The sequence below is a fragment of the Ascaphus truei genome, chromosome 6 (assembly GCF_040206685.1).
Source record: "Ascaphus truei isolate aAscTru1 chromosome 6, aAscTru1.hap1, whole genome shotgun sequence".
NCBI classification, from domain to species: domain Eukaryota; kingdom Metazoa; phylum Chordata; class Amphibia; order Anura; family Ascaphidae; genus Ascaphus; species Ascaphus truei.
The window spans coordinates 34,437,606-34,459,076 of NC_134488.1; the positions used below are offsets into that span (position 1 = coordinate 34,437,606).

General features: G+C 47.0%; 1 protein-coding gene across 3 annotated transcripts in view; it reads right to left on the minus strand.

Annotated features, from left to right (window-relative positions):
• Positions 1-1,519: 1,519 nt before the first annotated feature.
• LOC142496888 (uromodulin-like) overlaps positions 1,520-21,471 on the minus strand; it is a 198,489-nt gene continuing 178,537 nt past the window's right edge. For all 3 annotated transcript variants that reach the window (XM_075603960.1, XM_075603958.1, XM_075603959.1), the window contains exons 7-10: positions 20,619-20,763; positions 18,923-18,978; positions 15,977-16,009; positions 1,520-3,768 (exon numbers count right to left, since the gene is read on the minus strand). In XM_075603960.1, coding sequence (XP_075460075.1) covers positions 18,958-18,978; positions 20,619-20,763 — 166 coding nt within the window. In that variant the 3' untranslated portion in view covers positions 1,520-3,768; positions 15,977-16,009; positions 18,923-18,957. The remainder of the gene's footprint in view (positions 3,769-15,976; positions 16,010-18,922; positions 18,979-20,618; positions 20,764-21,471) is intronic.

The window sequence follows — 21,471 nt, forward strand, 5'->3', positions numbered from 1 at the left end:
CTGAGACAGACACGGAGATAGGGAGTGACAGTCTGAGACAGACACGGAGATAGGGAGTGACAGTCTGAGACAGACACGGAGATAGGGAGTGACAGTCTGAGACAGACACAGAGATAGGGAGTGACAGTCTGAGACAGACACAGAGATAGGGAGTGACAGTCTGAGACAGACACAGAGATATGGAGTGGCAGTCTGAGACAGACACAGAGATAGGGAGTGACAGTCTGAGACAGACACAGAGATAGGGAGTGACAGTCTGAGACAGAGATAGGGAGTGACAGTCTGAGACAGACACAGAGACAGGGAGTGACAGTCTGAGACAGAGATAGGGAGTGACAGTCTGAGACAGACACAGACATAGGGACTGACAGTCTGAGACAGAGATAGGGAGTGGCTGTCTGAGACAGAGATAGGGAGTGACAGTCTGAGACAGACACAGAGACAGGGAGTGACAGTCTGAGACAGAGATAGGGAGTGACAGTCTGAGACAGACACAGACATAGGGAGTGACAGTCTGAGACAGACACGGAGATAGGGAGTGACAGTCTGAGACGGACACAGAGACAGGGAGTGACAGTCTGTGACAGACACAGAGCTAGGGAGTGACAGTCTGAGACAGACACGGAGATAGGGAGTGACAGTCTGAGACAGACACAGAGCTTTGGGAGTGACAGTCTGAGACAGACACGGAGATAGGGAGTGACAGTCTGAGACGGACACAGAGACAGGGAGTGACAGTCTGTGACAGACACAGAGCTAGGGAGTGACAGTCTGAGAGGGACACAGAGCTAGGGAGTGACAGTCTGAGAGACGCATACAGAGAGACAGAGATAGGGAGTGACAGTTTGAGAGGCACACAGAGGTAGGGAGTGACAGTCTGAGAGGCACACAGAGCTAGGGAGTGACTGTCTGAGAGGCACACAGAGAGACAGCCCAGGTGAGGGCATGAAGAAGATCACAGACTAGGGGGAAGGTGTCAGGAGAGGCCGTCAGACTTAGCCCCCAGGGAGGGAACAGCAGGAGAATCTTTAGACTTTACCCTTCCGTCTGCATTTATTATTCCTGTTTCCCCCTCTTCTCCCCAATCGGAATTACTGGTACCCGGTGCTGTGCTGCGCTGCCTGCAGGGGGAGCTCTCTGCTAATAAATGGAACGTAGATCACTAAACAGCTGCAGTTTCATTAGGAGCCACTGTACATAGATCTCACACCAACTGCATTTATACGTCACTTAAAGATATCGTTACCACTAATGTCATCTTTTCAAATATTTGTTTGTTCTCAAGCTGGTGGGATTTCCCATATCCGTATTACATTTGTGTAACAGATGTGTATCATCTTTCAAACCCTTTGCTGTCAGAGTAATGTATTACTTGGCAGGAAAAGGTTTAAATATGCATGTTTAATTGCAATGAGAATGTTTTTGTGCAAATATTACATGTTTGAATCTTGGCGTGACTAATACTTGTCTCTGATACAAAGGAGTTATTGTGGCATAAAATAAAAACAAGACAGCAAAATGAATGCATCAAAGTTTAATAAGTTCCAGAAAAGTATACTGTTAGTTAAAAAGGAATGCAAAGTCTCCACCAACCAGAAAAATAAAAATAAATTAAATCAGCCACAGTGGTCCGTTCTTGCTGCAGGACGGACACATCTATCATCAGAGAAAATACTGTGTCTTCTGCATTGCCAGTGTCATGTTGAGGCCTCGACAAATGCACTTGTCCGCACGCCAGGGGCGAGGTGCTGCGTTGGCGGGGTTCAGTGTCTACCAGCATTCTCCTCTGCATTTAAAATGGCCACGCAGCGTCAAATGACGTCACGTGGCCATGCCAACAGCACACTACGTGACGTCCCGACTTCACGGAGATAAGGAGGCAGCCTTGGGGCAGAGCGGGCAGTCGGGGGGCAGAGGGGGGGAAAAGTGGAAATTACACCGGGCACAGCATTGGCCGCAGATCCGCTGTTCTCTCTGAAATGAGAGGTCGAGAAGGGACAAACCCTAACAGCTGGATATCGTATTTAACCTATATATCTTAACTGCCCTATACCTACACTGAAATAACCTATACTGCTTTATTCCAGATCTGACTCTCAAGCTTCACACGGGAGACATCAGAATCCCCCCTAAACCAGAAGACTGATAGGGAACACCTCCCCTCCAACATATAACATTGCGAGAATGAGGGTACCTGGACATTGAGGGACTGCGGATCAGGTAAGATCCCAGGCGGGATTGCAGCTTTAGAAATTGTGAAGCGGGGGCGTCCAGGCACTGGTTAAGGGGTTCAGGAAAGTATTCACTCACATCTGGCTTCTTTTTCTAGATTAGTGACACATACACACACATACACTGTAACGCCTGTATGCCCGCAGACATGGCAAGACCCCAATACTGAGGTGGGAACGGTATTACCACACACCCACAGCAGTGAGGGCGAGCCCGGAGTGTGGTATGGCGTTGCTGGGCCTGTTGGAAGATAGTTAGTAATACTTGCAACGCTTTGGTGGTATAGCGTAAGAATAGTGGTGTCCGTGCGCCAGAGTCCAGGGATACAGAAATCAGAGTAGTCAAGTTCGTAAGCCAAGTCCAGGGGTTACAGATGTCAGCAAGGTAGAGTTCGTAAGCAGGGTTCAAGGGCAACAGAGAGCAGAGTAGTCCAGGACGAGCAGGGGTCAAACCAGGGAAATCCAGAGATAAGCAGGAGCAGGAACAGGCTGGAACACAGAGAGAGCAAAGCATAGGACTGCACACACAGGGATAACAGAAGCTATGCAGAGCAACGATAGAAAGGACAGACAGGGATTATAAAGGAGGGAACACCAATAGGAGAGAGAGGAGGAGCAGAGGGTGAAGTGGGAGACAGCAGGGATAGGTGAAGAGGAGGAGACGGGAACCAGTCAGAGAGAGCGCCTGCAGGGCATGGGAGGAGGAGTCAGGAGACTGGAAACCCCTAGAAGAGGAGCGTGTGCGCGCACCCTCTGTAATCTGAGAGTGCGCGCGCACAGGCTGTGTCACGAGGCGCGCGGAGCGCCACGCCACGGGAACACCTGCAGAGGGGAATGGAGGAACGGAGGGAACAGCCACCGGAGGTAAGGGAATGGGAGCAGATACTGAGGGGGCCTGAGAGTGGGGAACGTCGCAGCAGGGGCTCAGGGACCGCGCGGGTGCGCGAGTCTTGCGGGGCGCGCGCCGTGGTAAAGGAACGGCGTCAGAGGCTGCCGGAGAGGGACAGGTGTGGGTAAAAGAAGGGAGGCTGGCAGGGGAAGGGACAGAGAGGGTGACATCAGGGATACAAGAAGGGGAAGGAATCCCCTGAACCATCACATACACACACACACCAATAAGTAAACGTATGTCAAAAACGAATGTTATTATTAGTTCTTATTAAGAATTTATTCAATTTTTTATAAGTGGGGGCAGGGGTAGGGGACGAGTAGCATTTTGCTAATTTGTCAAGCCCTGGTCATGCTGATGCTGTGCAAGTGTGAGACCGCAGCAGGCCAGTCATGTACGAAGTCATTAGCAGTAACTTTTATAGACCTGAAACAATTTTGCAGTTTACATGTATAATGCTATTAAGACAAAGTGAGTAATTAGAAGCAGGTCGCAGTCTCCTCAGCTGGTGACCCCCATATCCCCCTCACAGCTGCTGCCGTGGTGGTGGTGGTGCTGGCGCTGGCGCATTTAAGGTGTCCAGTTACATCAATTTCACAAAGAGCAGAGAGAGGAGCAGTGAGCTCAGAGTCCAGGGCATGGAGAAACCTGCAACAAAATAAATGCAATAACAGTGAATCATTGCATTTATCTGTATAGAGACACAAGGAATTGATTCTAATACATTGAAGGGGTTTCTATCCCGCCCACAGCAAATGTGGGTTACAATGTGGCTTCTTTCTCATGTAAGGGGAGTTAGCATAAGTAGAATGGGGCTAGATTTAGAAAATGTTTAATCTAATGTAGATGTGAGCCTGAGCAGTATACAAGAATAATAGTAATAATATTAATATTAGAAAGCACAGCTTTGAAGTCCCTGACTTGGACTTTAGTGCTAAAAGCGTGTGTGGGTACCTAGATTAGAGCGACAACATTATAATATATGGCAAAGCCAGAGGGTGACCTGCAATGGTACAAACTTTTATATATTATATTGCGCTTATATTTATAGCACGTGGACACAAATGTTGCAAACTTGGGATAACTCAGACACTTTTTTGAGGGCTATGGTAAAATGATGCAGCCTGATAGAGCTGCGCTGTTTAGAACACAGCATTTCTAAAAAAGCTAAGGCGGCCCCGCTGCACGGGCGTCTGCGAGGCTGACGGCACATGCAGCCGAGTTCCTCTGTCTGCAGTGAGCTGCAGGGGGAAAGACAGGGTGGGATGACGGGAGTGACGGGGCGCGGCCGTGACGTCACCCGGCAGGTTCGCCCTAATTGGCTGAACCGCCGGGGAGGCGTGGCCTACCGCTCCATCGCGACTCCTGATCTCAATTTTCTTGAGAGCAGGAGTTTCTGTTGGCGCATTGTGGCGGCCCCCACTCGCAGCGGGCCATTGTGGGACGGCTCTTGTCCCTGCAGCGTCCGCCACAGCGGGCGCTGCAGTAGCCAACGGGGACCTGGCCTTAGGCCATTCCCTGTTATCCCACCCAACACAATTAGTGTCAACTGCTTACAAGTTTTGCTATAACTAATTGTCAGGAATCGGCGTTCTCCTCGCTTTCCACACAAAGCACTCCCTCTCAACAGGGAGTCCCTGGACACACAAATCAATCCTGCCTTACCGGCCTCCACGGCTCCTCGCCCCTGCCGCCGTCGCGGGATCACTCCCCTCGGCGATTCCTCTGCTCAGCGCCGGGCGCGCCCACGCCCTCCTACACGCACGCCAGCCCCAGACGTTATGTGCATGCATTCTCTGCTTACAGAGCACACGCCTAACAGAGCACTTTTAACCACTACACCTGCAGTGAGGCGTCGCCCTCAAGCATCACACAGTTCAATGCAAATCTATGATTACACTCAGCTGGGCTGTAACACCTCTCTCCTATCAGGGAGGACTCCTTGCAGTCCTCCAGGCCTGCCCCCTTTTCCCATTGGCCTGCCCAGCTTTATTATGCCTGTGCTTCCCATCACTCGTCGCTCGACATAGTTCTGTATGGAAGCATTTGACTATTCTCTCAGTGACTCCTCAGGTATCGACGCGGATTGGACGACTACCCCCTCTGGCTCTCGACTTTGGCTCTACTTGGACTTCGTGACTTCTGGCATCCCTGATCTTGGCAACGGCAATAACTACTCCTTCTCTACTACCGGTACCGGCAAGTATTGTCTTCACTACTATACCTGGCCTGGCAACAATAACACCACACTCCGGACACGCTCCCTTTGCTGCGGGTGCGTGTATCCCTACGTCCCACCTCAGCGCAGGGGACGGGTCTGGTCTGCGGGCAGCACCGGCGTAACATTATGTCGAGCCCACAAGACGCAGACCAGACCGAACTACAGCAGTTTCTCTCTAATCTGCTTAAGCAAAACCAGGCAATGGCGGATCAAATTGTGGCACTTACACGCCAGGTCGCAGTACTCTCAGACAGGGTACCGACCGCGACCCCGTCAGATGTAAGCCCCCACTCCGCAAGCGCAGTTAGCAGCTCAGATGTAAGGATTCCTCCTCCCAAGCCTTATGCAGGTGAACCGCAAGATTGTAGGGGTTTCTTAAACCAGTGTGAGGTACAGTTTGAAATGGCCCCCCATCTCTACAATACTGATCACAAGAAGGTAGCCTACATTTATATCCTCCTCACTGGCAGCGCCCTGGCTTGGGCTTCCCCGGTTTGGGAGCGACGTTCTGACCTTACCCAAGATTACCCAGCATTTAAAGCCGAGTTTCAACGGGTATTCGATTCCCCCGCTCATCGGGAGATGGAATTTGTTTCTCTCCTCCAGATCACGCAGGGACGGCGAATCGTGACGCAGTATGCTGTGGAATTCCGGACTCTAGCAGCCGAGACTAACTGGGGACAAGAGGCTCTCGTCTCCGTATTCTGGCAAGGCCTGGCAGATTCCATCAAGGATGAACTCTCTCGCCAATCCAGGCCGGATCAACTGGAGGTCCTGATTGATTTGGCCATCCGAGTGGATCAACGCATCCAGGTACGCCGCTCAGAGCGTCAGCGCGCTCGCTTCCATAACTTTCAAGTTCCGTTCTCCAGTACTCTCAGCAGCACTCCTGCTCCCTCAAGTGCTACCACACCTCTTCGTCCTGCACTGGAGTTGCCAAAGCCAATGCAATTGGGGGTACAACGCATCCGCACACCGATACGGCAGTTCCGCCACGCCGGGGGATTATGTTTCTACTGCGGATCCATGGAACATCGGGTTCGGGAGTGTCCATTGTGTCCAGGAAACGGGAACACCCAGTGAGTACAGAGGGGCTCTCTCTGGGTGTAATGTCTCCACGTCCCCTTCTTAAAGGTGAACTCCCTAAGAAACTTACATTTCCAGTCTTCCTTTCAGGCGATAAGTTCAAGACTTCTACCGCCGCTTTCATTGACTCAGGAGCTGGAGGAAACTTCGTGGATCTAGAATTCGCCAGGGTTAACCGCATACCACTAGTGAGAAAGAAGGTTCCCATCGCACTCGTCGGTATCGATAGACGTGCTCTTACCCCGGCCCACATCTCCTTAGAGACGGCTCCCTTGCTTCTGTCTTCACATCTACACAAGGAGACCTTAGTTCTTGATGCCATTCACGCTCCTGGGATACCCATCACCCTTGGTCTTCCTTGGCTACAGCTTAACAATCCTCTCATTGACTGGACTTCCTCCGCTCCCATTTCCTGGAGGCCGAGGTCAGGCGAGACTCATCAACTGCTGGCCAATACCTCTGTTCCCGAAGTTATTCTACCTTCCGTTTACCATCAATTCCGGGACGTTTTCAATAAGGTACAGTCAGACCTCTTGCCGCCACACAGGACTTACGATTGTCCAATCGATCTAGTTCCTCTCTACCCAAGACCAAGACCTACCCCTTGTCGTTACCAGAATCTCACGCTATGGATGAATATATCCAGGAGAATCTCAAGAAAGGCTTTATTCGTCACTCCAATTCCCCAGCAGGGGCTGGGTTTTTCTTCGTCAAGAAAAAGGATGGGTTGTTGAGGCCTTGCATCGACTACAGGGGTTTAAACCACATCACTGTTAAAAATCGTTACCCCCTTCCCCTTATTACCGAACTGTTCGATAAATTACAGGGGGCCAAGATTTTTTCCAAGTTGGATCTACGTGGTGCCTATAACCTGGTGCGCATCAGGAAGGGGGATGAATGGAAGACGGCCTTCAACACGCGTAGTGGACACTACGAATATCTGGTAATGCCTTTCGGCTTATGTAATGCTCCCGCTGTCTTCCAGGATTTCATCAACGACGTCTTTCGTAAGGTACTCAATATTTTTGTTATTGTATACTTGGATGATATCCTGATTTTTTCCAAAGATCTCCAGGACCATATACGCCACACCTCCTACGTCCTTTCCCGTCTCCGTGAACATCATTTGTACACCAAACTGGAGAAGTGCACCTTTCATACGACCTCTACTCCGTTCCTGGGGTATATCATTTCCGATGAGGGGTTTATGATGGACTCCGGTAAACTTCAAGCGGTCACTGAATGGCCAAGACCCAATTCTCTCAAGGCCATACAACGTTTTTTAGGCTTCGCTAATTATTATCGTAAGTTTATACGGAGTTTTTCCACCATTGTGGCACCCCTTACTGCGCTCACCAAAAAAGGAGCTGATCCTTCTGCTTGGTCATCCGAGGCCATCTCCGCCTTTGAGACACTCAAGGAAGCCTTTATATCCGCACCTATTCTCCGTCATCCCGACATTGAACTTCCCTTCGTCCTGGAGATCGACGCTTCTGATTGCGGCGCTGGTGCCGTTCTGTCTCAGAGACCCACGTCCCAAGATAAGTTACATCCCTGTGCATATTTTTCCAAGAAATTCTCGTCTGCCGAGAGGAACTATGACGTGGGTAACAGGGAACTTCTGGCCGTGAAGATGGCTCTTCAAGAGTGGAGACACCTGCTGGAGGGGTCGAAAGAGCCGTTTACTATTCTCACGGACCACAAGAACCTTCTTTACATAGAGAATGCTCGACGCCTTGGTCCACGACAGGCTCGTTGGGCTCTTTTTTTTTCTCGATTCGATTTTCACCTGTCCTTTATCCCCAGGACCAAGAACGTAAAGGCAGACGCACTCTCCCGAATACATTCTTCTGAAGAGAGGCCAGAGGAATCGTTGGAGACTATCCTTCCACATGAGAGGATTCTCGCCACGTCTACTTTCAAGAATCTTGACAAGATTTTGCACTCCCAGAGACGCATTCCCAAGGACTTGGTCGTTCCCGACAACAAACTCTTTGTACCATCCAAATTTGTTCCAGAGGTCCTGTCTTGGGGTCACTCCTCTAAATCTGCAGGTCATCCAGGTTTTAAGAAGACTACTGATCTCATTCGTCGGAATTTCTGATGGCCAAGGATGTCTCAAGATATTCTGGAGTTTACCCGCGCATGCCCCACGTGCGCTCCAAGCAAGACTCTCCGTCAAAAGCCTCAGGGTTTTCTGTTACCCCTTCCAGTTCCCGACCGCCCCATGTCCCACATTTCTATGGACTTCATCGTGGAGTTGCCCAGGTCCAGAGGAATGAACACTATCTTGGTGGTCATGGACAGGTTCTCGAAGATGTCCCATTTCATTCCACTTAAAGGATTACCCACCTCTCCCGCCCTTGCTGATATCTTTACGGAGCAGATTTTCCGGATTCATGGGATTCCTTCGTCCATTGTTTCTGACAGAGGTTCTCAGTTCGTATCCAAATTTTGGAGAGCTTTCACGAAGAGATTGGGCATCTCTTCTTCCTTCTCTTCCGCCTATCATCCTCAGTCCAATGGACAAACGGAGAGAATCAATCAATCCCTGGAGAAGTACCTGAGATGTTTTATATCCGATTTCCAGGATGATTGGGCTCAACTCCTCTCTTGGGCAGAGTATGCTGTCAATTCTGCAAAAAACGAGTCCACCCGGGAGTCTCCCTTCTTTATAAATTATGGGTTCCACCCTCCCTGTCTTCCCATCCCCAACATTCCTTCTGGAGTACCAGCCGTAGATGAACGCATTTCTTCCCTCCAAACCGCATGGTCCAAGATTCAGTCTACCCTTCTCAACTCCTCCCGCAGATCGAAACTACAGGCCGATCGTCGTCGTCGTTCGACGCACAGTTACAAACCAGGGGATTTGGTATGGCTCTCCTCTAGGAATATCCACCTCAAGGTACCATCTCATAAATTGGCACCTAAGTTCCTGGGTCCCTTCCCTATTTGTGAACAAATCAATCCTGTGGCATTCCGGCTCCAACTACCACCCAGTATGAAGATTCCCAATGTCTTCCATGTGTCCCTCTTAAAACCATTTATCTCCAGTCACTTCTTTCCGGATCAGACTCGTAAACCGGATCCCATTACTGTACAAAATAACGAGGAATACGAAGTTCACTCTCTTTTGGATTCTCGCCTATCCAGGGGTCAGCTTCAGTTTTTGGTGCAGTGGAAGGGCTTTGGTCCTGAAGAGAGATCCTGGGTACCTTCAAAGGACATTCATGCCCCGGCCCTTCTTAAGTCCTTCAGGAAAAAGTTTCCAGAGAAACCGTTCTTGGACCGTCCTGAGGCCGTTCCTGAAGAGGGGGGTACTGTCAGGAATCGGCGTTCTCCTCGCTTTCCACACAAAGCACTCCCTCTCAACAGGGAGTCCCTGGACACACAAATCAATCCTGCCTTACCGGCCTCCACGGCTCCTCGCCGCTGCCGCCGTCGCGGGATCACTCCCCTCGGCGATTCCTCTGCTCAGCGCCGGGCGCGCCCACGCCCTCCTACACGCCCGCCAGGCCCAGACGTTATGTGCATGCATTCTCTGCTTACAGAGATCACGCTTAACAGAGCACTTTTAACCACTGCACCTGCAGTGAGGCGTCGCCCTCAAGCATCACACAGTTCAATGCAAATCTATGATTACACTCAGCTGGGCTGTAACACCTCTCTCCTATCAGGGAGGACTCCTTGCAGTCCTCCAGGCCTGTCCCCTTTTCCCATTGGCCTGCCCAGCTTTATTATGCCTGTGCTTCCCATCACTCGTCGCTCGACATAGTTCTGTATGGAAGCATTTGACTATTCTCTCAGTGACTCCTCAGGTATCGACGCGGATTGGACGACTACCCCCTCTGGCTCTCGACTTTGGCTCTACTTGGACTTCGTGACTTCTGGCATCCCTGATCTTGGCAACGGCAATAACTACTCCTTCTCTACTACCGGTACCGGCAAGTATTGTCTTCACTACTATACCTGGCCTGGCAACAATAACACCACACTCCGGACACGCTCCCTTTGCTGCGGGTGCGTGTATCCCTACGTCCCACCTCAGCACAAGGGACGGGTCTGGTCTGCGGGCAGCACCGGCGTAACACTAATATTATAAAGGCATGTGATCACTATCTAAGGTGGGCTCATTTGCAGGCAGGCTGCTGCAGTTTATAGTATACAGCCCCCCATTGAATATGTTTCAGAGTTTAGCCAATTTGTAGGCAATCTATTTAATATCATGCTGTTCATTTTTCTGTAGAATGTATATATATTCTACAGCCTGATTATTGTCTTACTGCTGGAGCTCACAGCAGACTCTAGGTATAATCATAATTTATTATAATTGATTGCTATGCGCTTCACATTTATATGGCAGTTGTCAATCCATGTTATCGTACCTATCATTAGATTGTAGATAAGATGGTAATACAAACATCACTATGTACCTTACAAAAGGTTTTGGGTTAAGTACCATCTTTTTACTATAATAGAGACATACAGTTAGGTCCGGAAATAATTGGACACTGATACAAGTTTTGTTATTTCGGCTGTGTACCAAAATACATTCAAGTTACAGTTAAATGATGAATATGGGCTTAAAGTGCAGTCTATCAGCTTTAATGTGAGGGTATTCACATAAATGTAAATTGGAGGAAGGGTTTAGGAATTACATCTCTTTAATATGTAGCCCCCTCTTTTTCAAGGGACCAAAAGTAATTGGAAATTGACTCTAAAGCTGTTTCATGGACAGGTGTGGGCTATTCTTTCGTTATTTCATCATCAATTAAGCAGATAAAAGGTCTGGAGTTGATTCCAGGTGTGGCATTCACATTTGGAAGCTGTTGCTATGAACCCACAGCATGTGGCCAAAGGAGCTCTCAATGCAAGTGAAACAGGGCATCCTTAGGCTACAAAAAAAAAAGAAAATCCATAAATCCATCAGAGAGATAGCAGGAACATAAGGAGAGGCCAAATCAACAGTTTGGTACATTCTGAGAAAAAAAGAACGCACTGGTGAGCTCTGCAACATAAAAAGGACTGGACATCCACGGAAGACAATAGTGGTGGATGATCGTAGGATCCTTTCCATGGTAAAGAAAAACCCCTTCACAACATCCATCCAAGTGAAGAACACTCTCCAGGAGGAAGGCATATCATTATCCAAGTCTACCATTGTCACGGTAGTGCTGCCCGCAGACCAGACCCGTCCCTGTACTGAGGTGGGACGTATAGTAACACGCACCCGCAGCAGAGGGAGCGTGTCCAGAGTGTGGTAAAGGTAATGTCAGGCCAGTAGGTTATAGCTGTAGTAACAGATACTTGCCGGATCCAGAATAGAAAACCGTGGTTGGTGCCGTGGCCGAGGCGAGAGAGGTCCGGAAGGTCAAGGTCCAAGCCAAAATCGAGGGATGAGAGAGAGTCAACGTAGTGAGGAGCAAGCCGGGGTCTAGAACCAGAGGAGGAGTGCCAAGCCGGGTCAAAACCTGAGAAACACAAAGCAAGCACAAGGAGATCCACACTAGGCTAGCAAAGGCTATGCAGAGCAATGATTCCAGGGAAGAGCTGGGGTAATAAAGGTGGGAGAGCCAATCACAGAGGTAGGTGGAGCAGAGGTGTGCAGTGGAGCGCAAGTTAATAGGTGCGCGTTGTAATCCTGGACCGGCATCAGCTGTGAAGCAGGGGGGCGATGGTATGGCTGGAGCAAGTGCCGGGGGCGTGGCCAAAGTGCTAGTGGAGTGAATAAATAATAGCCGGGAACGCGCGTAGTGTAAGGCCGTCCTGCGCGCGTCCCGGCAAATATGGCAGCCGCGTGTGTCAGCGCCGGCTGACACGGAATATGCCTGCGGCGGGGATACCGCCGGAGGGAGAAGGAGTAGGAGACGGTCCCTGGAACAGGTAAGAAGGGGTTGTGAGAGACCCGCTTTTTTACAACCATAAAGAGAAGACTTCACGAGAGCAAATACAGAGGGTTCACCAAATGGTGCAAACCATTCATAAGCCTCAAGAATAGAAAGGCCAGATTAGACCTTGACAAACAATATCTAAAAAAAGCCAGCCTAGTTCTGGAACAGCATTCTTTGGACAGATGAAACTAAAATCAACCTGTATCAGAATGATGGGAAGAAAAAAGTATGGAGAAGGCTTGGAATGGCTCATGATCCGAAGCATACCACATCATCTGTAAAACACGGTGGAGGCAGTGTGATGGCATGGGCGTGCATGGCTTAAATGGCACTGGGTCACTAGTGTTTATTTATGATGTGACAGAAGACAGAAGCAGCCGGATGAATTCTGAAGTGTATAGGGATATATTGTCTGCTCAGATTCAGCCAAATTCAGCGAAGTTGATTGGACGGCGCTTCACTTTACAGATGGACAATGACCCAAAACATACTGCGAAAGCAACCCAGGAGTTTTTTAAGGCAAAGAAGTGGAATATTCTGCAATAGCCGAGTCAATCACCTAATCTCAACCCGATCGAGCATGCATTTCACTTGCTGAAGACAAAACTTAAGGCAGAAAGACCCACGAACAAACAACAACTGAAGACCGCTGCAGTAAAGGCCTGGCAAAGCATCACAAAGGCGGGAACCCAGCGTTTGGTGATGTCCATGCGTTCCATACTTCAAGCAGTCATTGCCTGCAAAGGATTCTCGACAAAGTATTAAAAATGAACATTTTATTTATGATTGTGTTAATTTGTCCAATTACATTTGTGCCCCTGAAATAAGGGGACTGTGCATGAAAATGGTTGCAATTCCTAAACGTTTCATACGATATTTTTGTTCAACCCCCTGAAAGTCTGCACTTCTATTGCATCTCGGTTGTTTCATTTCAAATCCATTGTGGTGGCGTGCAGAGCCAAAATTATGAAAATTGTGTCAGTGTTCAATTATTTTCGGACCTAACAGTATATCTCTTCCAGCAGACTATTATAGAGACATATATCTCTTCCAGCAGACTATTATAGAGACAGCAGCACCACTTGTTATTTTAATATTTGGATTATTATTCACTTTATATCACTTTATGTAGTCATTATATGTAAATATTATCAAAAATTTAAATCTAGCCTAGGAGTGTACCAATAAAATGTACTTTCTTTAGATGATTTACTGACCTTGTGTTAGTTATTCATCTATTTGGTATCTGTATCTTGAGTACATAGGTCACACCCATTGCCATGTCTGGGCAATTAGGCATCACCAACTAGTTGATTATTTATTTTCAATTGGAGCTTAGTGAGCGGTGTGATCTTTGTTGTGTTGTATTATAAAATATTTCATCTTCAATAGCAAAAGTTCAACAAAAAGCCGTGGAGATGGATACAATGTGCTGGGTGATTGATGCCTCTTGTTCAGGACAGCATGAAACTATCTCACAAGTTATTTGATTGTGAAATTCAGGGGCTTCATATTGCCTCTGAGGGGGTGTCTGCAGTCCCAAACATTGCACCGTTCTTACAAACTATACTGTGACCGTGTTTATCTTTATAGCATGAACTAAATAATGGTGGTTATTTATTAAAGACTACTGGCTGCAAAACTGGCTCATAAATAGAACAAGGTTTATTAAACTATAAAGGGACCTATTCACTAAACAGTGATAAGTAGTTTAATGGTCGCTAAATGCCCTTAAAGCGCGATACTGACTGCTTTGCTATTCACTAAGCAGTGATAGCAATGCAGTATCGACCTTTAACAGCCTGAGGCAAAAAAGGCATCCCATAAGCCAAAAAAAGCCCAAAATCGCTTTTTTTGGCCAGTCACTGCTATTCACTAAACAGTGATAACAGTAACAAACTTTAAAATCTTGCAATATTTTATCGCCAGCTAAAGGTTGCCGCTAAACATATTGCAAGATGTAGAAAAGCCTTTTTTTTCTGCACAGGATTGATATCGGAGGGTGGTCTCCGCAGGTGTTCGGGGGTCTCCGTAAGGTGTCCGCTGGCTCCCGGTATCAATCCTGTGCAAAAAATAAAATAAAAATTGCAACCAGTTTCATTGCCTTAGCAGCTAACTGCTAAGGTAATGAAAGGGTTTAAAAGCAGGCACTAATTTGTTGTTTGTACAGGGGGTGGGTGAAACTTGTAGTCCCCAGGATTGATGTTTAGGTCTTGCGGGAGGGTGGCAGTAGAAGTTAATCCCTTCATTACCTGAGCGGTTACCACCACTATGGTAATGAAGGGGTTAACTCCTCCTGCATCCTTCCCGGTAGGCCTAACCACCCACCCTGGGTAAAGTACCCCCTTCACTCACCCCCTCTGCCCCCAATCAACCAGCTACGGTGCCTTAACCCCGTAATGAAGCTGCTTTAATGTGATTTTTAAAACTAGTGTGCGGGAGCAGGGGGTCTCCTGACCTGAACCGCTTTAATTTCAGCCTTGAGGACCCCCTGCTTAGCGAGTTACAGGCCCTGGTATGGGGTGCCGCTATCGCCGCCATTTTTAAATCCTCTTGTGACTGTGGGATTTAAATACTGCAGGAAATACCGGCACCCCATACCGGGCCTATAACTCGGGAAGCAGGGGGTCCTCAAGGCTGAAATCAAAGTGGTTCAGCTCAGGAGACTCCCTTCTCACATACACTATTAGTAAAAAATTAAATTAAAGCAGCTTCATTACCTTAGCGGCTAGCCTCTACAGTAATGAAGTTTTTTTTATTTATTATTTTAATACTGGTGTGCGGGAGCAGGGGGTCTCCTGAGATGAACCGCATTGATTTCAGCCTCGGGGACCCCCTACTTCCCGAGATATAGGCCCCAGTATGGGGTGCCGGTATCCTCCTGTAGGATTTAAATCCCCCCGGTCACGTGACATGGAGGATTTAAAGATTGCGGCGATACCGGCACCCCAAACCAGGGCCTGTAACTCAGGAAGCAGGGGGTCCTCGAGGCTGAAATTAAAGCGGTTCAGGTCAGGAGACCCCCTGCTCCCACACACTAGTTTTAAAATTAATATTTGAACTGCACGATCGCCTGTGAGAGCCGTACATGGAGACGCAGCGTCTCCGTGCAGATTTTCCAGGCTGCAGTTTAACTATCAGTTGCCGCGCGCTAGGATTTAGAGCGCGATAGGATTTAGAGCGTGATAGCACTGATAAAAAAAGTCGCTCGTTGCTGCATTTTTTTAACAAACTTTAAAAAAAATGGATTTTATTCTTAGTGAATACCATTTTTACCAACATGGTTTAGTATGCGATAAAACCATGCAAAGTGATTTTATCACTGTTTAGTGAATAGGCCCCAAAGACTATTGATTTCCCAAAGACTCTATAGATTGATTGGATTTTTTCCTTCATTGGACGTGATGTAGCTCTTGTTACTCCAATGTGCAGCCAAAAGGATTTGCTAAAGAACTTCTTTATTTATTTAAAGGAAGCACTCGCCATTTTTTCTCGGAAGAAAGATTGAAGAAGACGGACAATCCAGATTTAATGGGATTCTGTTTCTTCTTGGCTTTGTTTATATTGTTACCCAGTGTATCCCCTTCCCTCGCCACTACATACAGTGAGGTCCCCCTTTCCCTTTCCCCGATTTACCACAATCCAGATTTATACTCACGGTCAAAAGCTCCTGAATTAACACGTGTATCTTCTGTAAAAGGAAAAGGATTTTGGTCAGATTCGATGGCGAGAAGATGCTATTTCTACAGTATGTTTGTTTTGTGTGTAATTAAATTGCAGAATACCATTTATCAGCTGTTCCTAAAGTTCGTGACTGTTTACAAATACAGACAAGGTTTATCTGTCACCTGTGTTGGTAGAATCCTTATACACAGAACATGTGTTGACTGCAATATTCAATATACTATACACTATCCTCTTACTGAGACAATGTCATCTATGTTGAATACTCCATGGGGTCATTTATCACAGCCTTCTGGGGCAAAAATATTGGACCAGATTTATCAAAAGAAAATCTCAATTGTTTCAATGGGAATTGTTTTCACTGATAAATTTGGTGCATTTTTATTTGCAGATCAGAGACTTTGATAGCTGAGCCTCTTACTGTACGTCTCACTTTACAATTTTTTTCAGGATTAAGATCCCAATATTTCTTGTAAGAATTGATACTAATGTAGTACAGAAAAGAAATAGTCATGGTTCTTACTTGTGAACGGTAGTCTTCAGATCACCAATTTCTCAGTGAAAGTGATGTATATAGAGCTTGGTTTCAGTTCTCTGCACCAAATTCCAGAACACCTTCACTTATTGTGGTATATGCCGAGGTATCAACCTTCATTATCTCTTCCTTCAATCAGAAGCTTCTCTCTGATTAAATCCTTTCCTAATACACGTGTGTGTGACTATTTGCTATTCTCTATTCATGGTTGTAGCGATGGAGGGGGGCTGGCCCGGTAATAAAGGGATTACACCCCAGCTGGCCACCGCTACCATCGTGTGGGAGGCGAGGGGTTAACTGTAATAATGGTTACATGTGTTTTGTATTCCCCTGCCTCAGTGCAAAATGTGTTTCCCCCTAGTTACATGTATTTCTCCCCTTACAGTGTATGCACCAAACACATACACTGGGATCAGGTCGGGAGGGAATGGGTGAATTGTATTTACATGTTTATGGCCCTTTGTTCCCCTTCTCGCCTTTTTAATCCCCATTTGCAGCCTGCCCCATAGGTCGCCATTGGAGCTCCATGCAAGTCTATGGAGATTTCAAGGGTTTTGGCCTGATATCAAAGAAGACCAGCAGATGGCGCCCGAGAGGATGAGCGGAATTTCTCCATTGAAGTGAATGGCATAATGCCTTTCAATGGGGATTCCTTGAGTCCGCTCTCCAAGAATGAGTTGGCTGCCGGCCAAACCGCAATCTCCAAAAGCGGATACAATTTCAATCAAAGAGCTTTTGATCGCTAAATTGGCGTGGGAACTTGGTCACGTCCAAGTTCATTCATATTAAAATTGTAACTCCGGTCCTAGGGCAGGTAGCGGTCCACTTCTTTTTGCCCCAGCTCAGGGGAACCTCCTTACTCGACCCCAACCGGGTCCGACGGGCGATGGCCACGGGAAAGGGTTGCGGCCGCCACGAGGGTCGCCCCATTGACCGCAATGGCGGAGAAAAGCCGCTTGGTTTTAAAACACCAAGTGCGAAAGTGCGAAAACCTAAAACCCAGATCTCCAGTTCGGTAAGAATTAGAGGGCTGGGATTTGGCCACCATGCAGTCACTACTCCGGCATGATTGCATGGCAATTTCCAGCCCTCTCCGATCAACCGAACGGAGTATGGGTAACTGTTTAAAATGTGGTTCTGCCATTGACTCCAATGGCGGAGAAATGCAATATGTCTAACATGTGGTGTTAAAGTGATATATTGTTATCTCCGGTTCGGTGGGTCCCAGCGAGCTGAAAATTGGCCACCTCCTGCATGAGGGTGTGGCAATTTGTAGCCCACTTGGCCCAACCGAACGGAATATTTTATTGTACAGTATATAAAATATTGTGAACTCACTGTATTTTATGCCTAGTGTAAATGCCGCGAAAACTACTGGCCCATACAGTATGTTAATGGTCAGGGGGCAACAGTATGTGTACACAAAGGCCACTGATCAAAGGCTCATCCCCCCGGTTTGTATATACAGGGTGGAGAGAACGCAGGACATGGCCTTTCACATGAAGTGCCATAATTCACACCTTTAGTCAGGTTTCCCCGGCCCAGATCCCCATCTGGCAGACTTAGCGACGCCAGCTCTTTTGAGTGGGGTTAGGAAAATGGGAGCCTGACTAAGGGATTGTACGCATGTGCCAGCTACCTGGGTCAGGTACCAAAGTGCTTCCCACGTTAGCTGGCAAAAGGTAATAGGGTACAGATAATTGTTAACTAATACCTGAGACCCAATGTTAGGGTATAGAGCCTAAATCACATAAAAACGATGGTAAGCTCTATGCCCAGTGTTCTTTGTGATTTTACCTGACTGATACCTGATGCCTGATGAATTGCTAATCTGAATCCTGATTACTTCATTGCCCCTTCCCACGTAAGTGTATATAATAATAATAATAGCATGTTCTTGTATAGCGCTGCTAATTATACGCAGCGTTTTACAGAGACATTTTGCAGGCACAGGTCCCTGCCCCGTAGAGCTTACAATCTATGGTTTTGGTGCCTGAGGCACAAGGAGATAAAGTGACTTGCCCAAGGTCACAAGGAGCTGACACCGGGAATTGAACCAAGCTCCCTTGCTTCAAACTCTCAGTGCCAGTCAGTGTCTTTACTCACTGAGCCACTCCCTCTCCTATATTCGATATTCGATTTTGTTATTTGTCCAATCTTGTGTGTTCACCTTCTTTGAAGGAATAAACTTTCTTTATCATATCACAGTCACATTCAATTCAACCCAGTTATTTGGCGTATATTATAACCCTGTAAGCTACCGTGACAATGGTCTCATGTGGTTCCTCAGAATTAAATAACATAGCACAGACTAGTTGTGAGGTTGGTGTTAATATAGATGGGCAGTAACTAGACATGTTACTGCATCATGGTGTGATCACTTACCTGCCAATAGTTAATCTAATGTGATCCTTGCTGTGTCAGGACACGACGGAACAGGTCTGTAACACAGAAATCCCAGTGTTTAACACTTATAGATTCAATTCGTTGTATCTTCTAGTAAAGAAATGTGCAAAGTTATCCTGGTTCTTGTGAATGTTTTATAAAAAGCTGCAAAGTTGCAGAAATGCCCTTTATAAATGTTTTTTTTTTTTTGCATATGCAAAGTTTTGCCAAATTTACGTTTTCTACTTGAATGAGCTAAAAACACTAAACCTCATGCACCCAATTTAGGGTTAAAACTAAGAACAGCGAGTGAACCTTACATGTGCAGCGACTTTATGGGAGATTTAATGTTACCAAAACGATAGCTGTGAATGTCCACAATTTGCCGAATTGGAGACTGTGCACATTTTCACTCTCATGGCCAGGGACCCGTCTCAGCTGTGCACAAACCTGTACTTTATATGTATGTTTATTGCAAAATCTTCACCCCCCCACCATAATTCTTCAGTGAGCACAGAAACTGTACAGCTGGGACATCCCTGAATTTAGTGGACTAGACAAGAATATATATATATACATACATATATTATACAGGGCCGGCCCATCCATTAGGCGGTCGCCTAGGGTGCAAAGGTCCTAGAGCACATTAATAATCCAGGCTCGAGAAATGCACCCGCCTGTGGCGAGTGCATTTTTCCCGCTGTCAAATACCAGCGACGAGGTGCGGCGTCTCACGACATTCTCCTGCTTCTCCACTGCAACTTGTGACTATCTCCCCTGCAGCTCCTGTGAAAATGGCTGTGTGGCATGAAATGACGCCGCCTTGCCATGACAACGGGACGCTACGTCACATGCAGTGCTCTATTTCAGGGGAGCGCAAACTTTTCCTGCTGTGCTCCCCTGTCTGGCCTGTGCCAAAGCTGCGCCCCCACCTCCTACCTTCCAGTCCCGTCAAATGACGGTCCAGGGTCACATGACGTCAGGTCACGTGACTCATGGTGTCATTTGCCGCCGGTCACGTCACATGATCCCGTAGCAGCATTTGACGCCGCGTTGCCATGGAGACGTGTCACAGCATCTGAATTCCGGTAAGTTTTTTTGTTGCAGGGGCCTCACGCGATCCCCCGGCATTAAATGCCTAGGGGAAAAGCGCAGGGCCTCTGCAACCGCCCACACCCCCCCAGAAAAATCTCCCATCCCCCAGTTTGCGCTCCGCTGCTCTATTTTATTTGTTTTTATATTTATTTTAGTATATATAAATATAACTACTAAATCTAAAAAACACACTGGGAAAATGTTGCAATTTTATTCACTACCAAAAAGGCTAAAAATAAAAGCAGAGAAATAGAAAGATGACTTTTGAAATCAATTTCCAATGGAACCTATAAAGTGATCCACAAGGAGGAAGTTAGGCTCAAGAGAAATATATATATATATATATATATATATATATATATATATATATATACTCGGCACCTGTGGTGTCGTGGACCTTCTTGGCAGCAAAGATTAGGGAAATTATTATCACATTGTCAGCACTTGTTTATATAGTTATATTATTATATAGTGTTATGTTCTATGTTCATTGTTTAGTGTGTTATTTTACACAGGTGCTTGTTATATATATATTGTAGCGCTTTTTGTTTTATTTCTATATATATATATTAGCCTGTGCACGGCTGTGTCAGGGACTTACCGTTGGGCAGGTGCCCTCGCACATTTTAACATCCGCATGGAGGAAGACACTGCTATATCCCGAAATCTGAAAGACCCTCATTGAGAACCGCGCTTCATTTGTGAGTCCATTCCCTACAACGCTCACAAGGTTAAGGATTGGGCACCTAAAGAGAGGGGAGAGGAACGAGAGGAAGCTTTTTATTTAGATCCATTTATCTAACCGCGGTTACACCAGCGGTGTTACTGACCCCTCCCCTGCGCCAGGCCAGGTTTTCGGTATTACCAACTAATCACAGTGAGATTTGGACTTCAGGAACCAGCTCAAACCTCAGGGTGGGGGTCTCCTCTCAATCTCATCCACTGCCCCCAGCAAAGACTTTAAGGGGGTCTATGGGGGTCATGCACTAAGCAGTGATAAGTGCTTTTAAGTGAGATAAAATTCCATTATAGCGTGATACTGCCTTCTGTGAGATTCACAAAGCAGTGATAAGTCTTTTAAGTGAGATAAATGCCTTTATAGCGCGATACTGCGTTCTGTGAGATTCACAAAGCAGTGATAAGTGCTTTTAAGTTGCCATTATAGCAGGTTACTGCACTGTTATCACTGCTTTGTGAATCTCACAGCAGGCAGTATCACGCTATAAAGGCATTTATCTCACTTAAAAGCACTTATCACTGCTTTGTGCATAGCACCCAGAAAACCCACTTATCACTGCTTAGTGCATAACCCCCTCTGTATCAATGTGATTAATTCATTCTCTGTCTGTCAAAGGTGCCAGCTGTGAATTCGCGTTACCCTGCAGGCTAAACATCTGGCACATCATGCAGCTGGTGCACAAGTTCCTATATTTAATCAAGCTGCAGTGCATCAA